At 40.6% G+C, this 7,069-nt stretch overlaps 1 protein-coding gene across 1 annotated transcript; it reads left to right on the forward strand.

The window, feature by feature from the left end:
* The first annotated feature begins 649 nt into the window (after positions 1 to 649).
* Positions 650 to 1,159, forward strand: LOC143560683 (uncharacterized). The gene has a single exon (XM_077048933.1). It carries the CDS (start codon positions 650 to 652, stop codon positions 1,157 to 1,159), a length of 510 nt encoding a protein of 169 aa, XP_076905048.1.
* The last annotated feature ends 5,910 nt before the right edge of the window (positions 1,160 to 7,069 follow it).

Raw genomic sequence — 7,069 nt, forward strand, 5'->3', positions numbered from 1 at the left:
TTCTTAACTTGGTTTCGTATTTTTGTTGGAATAATCAAACGTGGTGATTCACAAGATACTCCGACTACCCATATTTATTTCGATAGTTCGTTATTTAGTTTGGTCGGTTAAAATGCCGTGTAACGCTCATTGGGCCGACAAACTTCATTGCATTGTTAATTCGTTAATTAGTTGGGACAATCAAATTGCCATGCAACGCTTATGGGCTGTCCAACTCAGTTGTTTTTCGTTAGTTCGTTGGGCCATTCAAATTGCCATGGAAATCTCATGGGAGGCCAACATCCACAATTTATATTTCGTTAGTTTATTGTAAACTTAATAATCTAAATTTTAAACTGACTTAACTACTCATGTAGTCATCACACATAAATCTTATTGACTACATCATTTAATAACTATTTACGCAATGTACCCCCATTTTATAATCTTTTACATTTAAACTTTGTGGTGCAAATTCACTTACTTCTTAAGACAACATTATTATTTCCACATAATTAAACATTTTACTATTCTTATGATTTCCTCAATTTATCCTTCATCTTATAAATCCTCATTTTTGGTCCCTATAGAATGTCATCTCTAAGAAATCACCGTCGTCACCAACGTTCATCCGGTTCATGCGATCGCCGCTTGGCTGCTAGAATCACCAATGATTGTCACTAAGATCCAGAGCCTTAACTCCAACGGTGCGACCACCTCAGCCGCACCCAATAACTATGACTTCCGTAACTTCTTGAGCACCAAACCTCCATCTTTCTGTGGTGAGGAAAATGCCACTATTTTGCTGCAATGGTTCGAGGAAATGGAAAACATATTTATCCACTATGAATGTTCGGATGCCAAACGAACCAAGTTTTCTTCTAGCCATTTTAAAAGTCGAGCTGTCGTCTGGTGGAATGCCTTGAGGAACGACCAAGGATCTGATTTGGTCGTGTCTATGCCTTGGGAAGAACTTAAGGAAGCAATGAAGAAGGAATTTTGCCCGGAACACGAACTGCAGAGATTGGAGGCTGAATTCTGGGAACTTAAGCATATTGGTGGGGATAACTCCGCATACTCTAACCGGTTTCACGAGCTTAGCTGTATTGTGCCCCATTTGGTAACCCCCGAGACTAGCGACATTCAGAAGTACATTCGCGGTCTTCCGATCATTTTCTGAACCCCAACCTACTTCCTACAACAACAATCACAACAAAAACAACCACAACAACAAGCGTAAATCCTATGCCGTTAACCAACCCAATAACCAACCTCCTCCTAACCAAAACCAAACTGCCCCGGACAAAAAGACTTACCTTGGTCCTCATCCCCTATGTGCTAAGTGTAACTTTCATCACTCTCCCCAAACCCCTTGCTGAATTTGTACCCAATGCAACCTTTATGGCTACCTTGCTAACACTTGCCGTATCTGTAAGGCCCCGTCACCGGTGCCTCAGATTTGGTTGATGGATTTACTCATCAACATAGAACTAATCATCAGAGTTAATAAAACATTCGCGGAATATAAAAACTTTCATCAAACATTAAACAACTTGTCTTAAACAAACATCTTTGTCTTTCAAAAGCTAAGTAAATAAACATAAAACGTCTTGAGTCTTCCGATTCCAACCTCTTATTCAATGCCACGTGTTCTCCTCAAGCGAGCTGTCCCATTCTACTCACCTGCGTGCATACTAAAAGTCAGCTACGCTGAGTGAGTTCTAGTTAATCACTTAACATATAATACATACATACATACATACATACATACATACATACATACATACATACATACATACATACACACACACACATACATACATACATACTTACATACTTTCATTTGTACTTTCATACTTTTATCTCATTCTTACTTACATTCGTTTCTTACGTTATAAAGAGCATTTCGCCCTATAACCTTCACATATATTATTAGGGTATGCAATCCTTTAACCTTCGCATATATTAGTAGGGTATGCAACCCTTTATCCTTCGCATATATTATTAGGGTATGCAACCCTTTATCCTTCGCATATATTATTAGGGTATGCAACCCTTTATCCTTCGCATATATTATTAGGGTGTGCATCCCTTTATCCTTCGCATATATTGTTAGGGTATGCAACCCTTTGTCCTTACTCTTCCTTTCACTTTCATTCCTATTATTACATTCATTCATAACATACATACATATCGTACCATCTTTTAACGTAACACTACAACTCGACAATGCGTGCAATATCCGAAGATCGTTCACGTACTGACAAGCAATCATTCATACTTTTCACATAATCACCTATGGCATACATTTATCACTTAGGATCAATGTATTAATAAACATATCGAGTATGCACACAGCCCCGAAAAACATAACAAGGAGGTGGGGCTAGAAACTCACCTAGATCTTGTTTTGCTCGCCGTTAATCGATATTCCCTTCCTTAACTGTGCCCGGCTAACTGTTAAATATATATAGTTGTTAATTAACCGTATAATTATTTAAGTCGGTATTTTAGTTAACCAACGTATTTTTCTAAGTTGGACTTGTTCGTTTAGTTCATGATGATGGGCTAGTCTTAGGATATAGGCTTAGCATTTGTGGACTTAACTAAGTCAGTCTTATTGCCCATTAAAGCATCTGGGCCCAACTGGATTGAGGCCCAAACCAAATAGAAAACTGAGTGGCCGAGAACTCCTAGCAGAGAACCCTTGGGGCTGAGAACCCGTGTTGACCGAATATTCATGTTGACCGAGAACCCCCTTTTTGACCGAGAACTCCTTTCTTGACCGAGAGTGAGGTCACCGAGAATTCAATGGCTGAGAACTCGTGACAGAGAACCCATGTAATCGAGAACTCACGTCTGATGCTTCAGTTCATATTTTTCATTTGTTTCCTAGCTTAGTTAACTGTCAATGGCCCTTATCATGACTTTTAGACATCTTTTTGCTATTTTCCCAACTGTTTTGCACCCAATAGTAGTACATTATCAAGATCTCACCCACTTTAGGTATAAAGTTTAAACCTTTATCGATTTAAAACGCTCTAAGCTAGATCTAGGGTTTCCTTTATGAACCGTATGTAACCATGAGTTCATTAAGTTCACTTTAATCATCAAGTTTGCATTTTTATGAAACATCTAGACCCGATCTACTCTAGGTTTGGGTTTCATGATCATCCGTTCATAAAAACGTAACCTTTAAACGTAAAGAACCTACCTTTAGACGTTTGTTAGGTCACGGCTAGCTTGATACGTGATCTTGGACTTGTTAGCTCGCTTGTTTGATCGAAGATCCTATATTAGATGCTTGGTTTTGGGTTCGGATGAAGGCCGACGGCTAGGGAGGGGTATTCGGCTTAAGTCTGTGTTATAAGGTGTGTAGGGAATGTTATGGATAAGATGGATGGACATGGAAAGATTTAGGGTTTGAGGGGGGTATTTATACTCTCTTAAGCCCATGGACTTAAAGCCCATCTTTCCTTTTTGGTCCATAAATATCTTCATTTAAATAGCCTGCTTTCCTTTTTATCTTTCTTATTACTTCTTTATCAACTCAAGTAACTTGTCTTTCATAAGAAATAATATAAAAATATTTTTATTAGAAATTTTAGGATGTTACTAGTCTTCCCTCCTTAAAGAGGTTTCGTCCCCGAAACCTAGCTCTTACTTAAACAGATTAGGGTAAAACTTGCGCATCTCATCCTCAGCTTCCCAGGTAGCATCTGATCCTTTGCGATGTTTTCATATCACTTTTACTAAGGGTATAACCTTGTGACGAAGTCGCTTCTCCTTGCGATCAACTATCTCGATCGGTTTCTCAATATAGTTCAACTGCTCATCAACCTCAACGTCCATCAATGGCACGTGCGACGTGTCATCAGCCAGACACTTTCTCAGATGAGAAACATGGAAGGTTGAATGAATTCCTTCTAACTCTTCGGGCAATTCCAGCTTATAGGCTACTTCACCCACACAATCTGAAATCTTAAATGGCCCAATGTACCTTGGACTCAACTTTCCTCTCTTTCTGAATCGAATGATTACTTTCCAAGGTGAGACCTTGAGCATCACATTGTCACCAACGTTAAACTCAATCGGTCGTCGTCGCTTATCAGCATATGACTTCTGTCTGTCCTGAGCAGCTTTCATTCTTACCTTAATCTGATCAACCTTCAAAGATGTTTCTTGAACAACCTCTAGGCTTCCCATTTCCTTCTGACCAATCTCTCCCCAACATACGAGAGTTCTACATCGTCTACCATAAAGCATCTCGAATGGTGGCATACCAATGCTTGAATGGTAACTGTTGTTATAGGAGAACTCTGCTAGATGCAGGCGATCATCCAACTTCCCCCAAAGTCTAAAACACAAGCACGTAGCATATCCTCAAGGGTTTGGATCGTCCTTTCGGATTGTCCATCTGTTTTAGGATGGTATGCCGTACTGATGTTCAATCTCGTTCCCATAGCTTCATGGAACTTCTTCCAAAATCTCGAAGTAAACCTAGTATCTCTATCTGACACGATCGATAATGGTACTCCGTGCTTAACCACAACCTCTTTAATGAACAAGCTTGCTAACGTCCCTGACGAGATAGCCTCTCGTATGGGCAGAAAGTGAGCACTCTTAGTCAAAAGGTCCACAATCACCCATATGGTATCATGATGCTTAGCTGTACGAGGTAGCTTAGTTATGAAATCCATGGTGATGTGTTCCCATTTCCACTCAGGTATCTCAAGCGGTTGTATTTTTCCATAAGGCTTCTGATGTTCGGCTTTGACTTGTAAACAAGTTAAGCACTTACTAACATAACCCACTACATCATTTTTCATTCCTGGCCACCAATAATCTCTTTTCAAATCTTGGTACATCTTCGTAGCTCCTGGATGGATTGAGTATCTTGACTTATGAGCTTCATCTAAGATTCGACCTCCAAGATCTCCATGATGTGGAATCCACATACTGTCAAACCTAGTCTTAACACCATGAGTGTTTTCCATCAACTCATCTTCCTGGCCGTAAATTCTTTCTTTTTTTACTAACCCTTCATCTACTAACACCTCTGACTGTACTTTGATGATTTCTTCAAAAAGACTTGAGTTCATAATCAGCTGGTATGACTGTACTGTTGCAATGACTTCCTCATTCTTACGACTTAGGGCGTCGGCGACCACATTAGCTTTACCGGGGTAGTATTTAATGTCGCAGTCGTAATCCTTAATCAACTCCAACCATCTCCTCTGTCTCATGTTCAATTCCTTTTGCTCGAATAAATATTTTAAACTCTTATGATCTATGTAAATGGTACACTTAGTACAATACAGATAATGCCTCCATATCTTGAGAGCATGCACAACAGCTGCTAGCTCCAAATCGTGCGTCGAGTAAGTATTCTCATGGACTTTCAACTGTCTAGACGCGTAAGCTATCACCCTACCTCGTTGCATCAACACACAGCTTAACCCGCGATACGAAGCATTAGTTTAAACGACCAAATCTTCGTCACCATCGGGTAAATCAAGGATTGGAGCTTGCGTGAGTCTCTTCTTCAGTTCCTCAAAAGCTTCTTCTTGGAACTTTTCCAAACTGAACACTACCGACTTTCGGGTCATACCGGTCAACGGAGCGGCTATCTTGGAGAAACCTTCGATGAATCTCCTAAAGTAGCCAGCTAGCCCTAAGAAGCTTCGTATATCAGTCGGATTCTGTGGAGTCTTCCAATTTGTTATCGCCTCAGTATTAGCTGGGTCCACGGTAATTCCTTCAGGATTTATCACGTGACCTAGAAATTGCACTTCTCTCAACCCGAACGCGCATTTCGAAAACTTAGCATACAACTTTTCTTCCTTCAAAGTCTCCAATACCTCTCTCAGATGCTTAGCATGATCAGACTCACTCTTCGAATAAATCAACATATCGTCAATAAAAACGATAACTGACTTATCCAACATCGGCCGACACACCCTATTCATCATATCCATAAATGCTGCGGGAGCATTCGTTAGACCGGATGACATTACGAGGAACGCGTAGTGTCCATACCACGTCCGGAACGCTGTTTTAGGGATGTCTACCTCTTTCACCTTTAGCTGATGATAGCTTGATCTGAGATCTATCCGGGAGAACCAACTTGAACCTTGCAGTTGCTCAAACAGATCATCGATCTTTGGCAACAGATATCCATTCTTTACCGTAAGCTTATCCAGCTCGTGATAATCTATGCACATTCTCATGCTTCCATCCTTTTTCTTCACGAACAACACTGGTGCGCCCCACGGGGAAACACTTGGTCTTATAAAACCTTTGTCAAGGAGTTCTTGTAGCTGGGACCTCAATTCTTTCATCTCGAATGATGCTAGACGGTAAGGCGCTTTCGCGAAGGGCTGGGCTCCTGGTACTAAATCTATCTGAAATTCTATCTCTCGCTCCGGTGGCAACCCCGAAAGATCCTCAGGGAATACTTCTGGGTAGTCGCGCACGATAGGAACATCTTTTATTTCTTTCGTCTCGGCCGTAGCGTTGACAACATACGCTAGGTAGGCACCATACCCACGTCGTAATAAACCTTCGGCTTTTATCATTGAAATGACATTAAGCCCAAAACTTTTCTTATCGCCATAAACCGTCACCTCACTACCATCCAAGGACTTTAACCTTATTATCCTACTCTTACATACTATCTGAGCTTCAAACTCAGATAACCAATCCATTCCCAAAACCACATCGAACCCTCCTAAGGTCATAATGTACAAAGTAACAGGGAACTCATGTCCCTCCAATTCTATCTTACATTCCTTAACCATTTTCATTATTTTAACCGAAGTGTCACTAGCGGTTTCTACTATAAAAGTTTCAGACACTCGACAACATTTCATTTTAGCTAGTTTACTAAATGGCGCGGCTACGAAAATTTTATTCGCTCCTGAATCAAATAATACTGAAGCGGAAATACCGTTTACTAGAAACGTACATGTGACAAGATCTGGAATCTGCTTGGCTTGCTCCTGGGTTAACATGTAAGCTCTGGTCTTTGGCCTTGATGGTTCGGCATCTTTCTTTCCGCTTTCTCCAGCTTCGGTACACTCTCTGGCCA

Source organism: Bidens hawaiensis, unplaced genomic scaffold, assembly GCF_021521415.1.
Source record: "Bidens hawaiensis isolate Kalapana, Puna unplaced genomic scaffold, B.hawaiensis_p1.1 tig00020424_1, whole genome shotgun sequence".
In the NCBI taxonomy this organism is placed as follows: Eukaryota; Viridiplantae; Streptophyta; class Magnoliopsida; order Asterales; family Asteraceae; genus Bidens; species Bidens hawaiensis.

Bases quoted from the DNA above. Each gene is read 5' to 3' on its own strand.
- LOC143560683 (XM_077048933.1), top strand. From the start codon at position 650: ATGATTGTCACTAAGATCCAGAGCCTTAACTCCAACGGTGCGACCACC.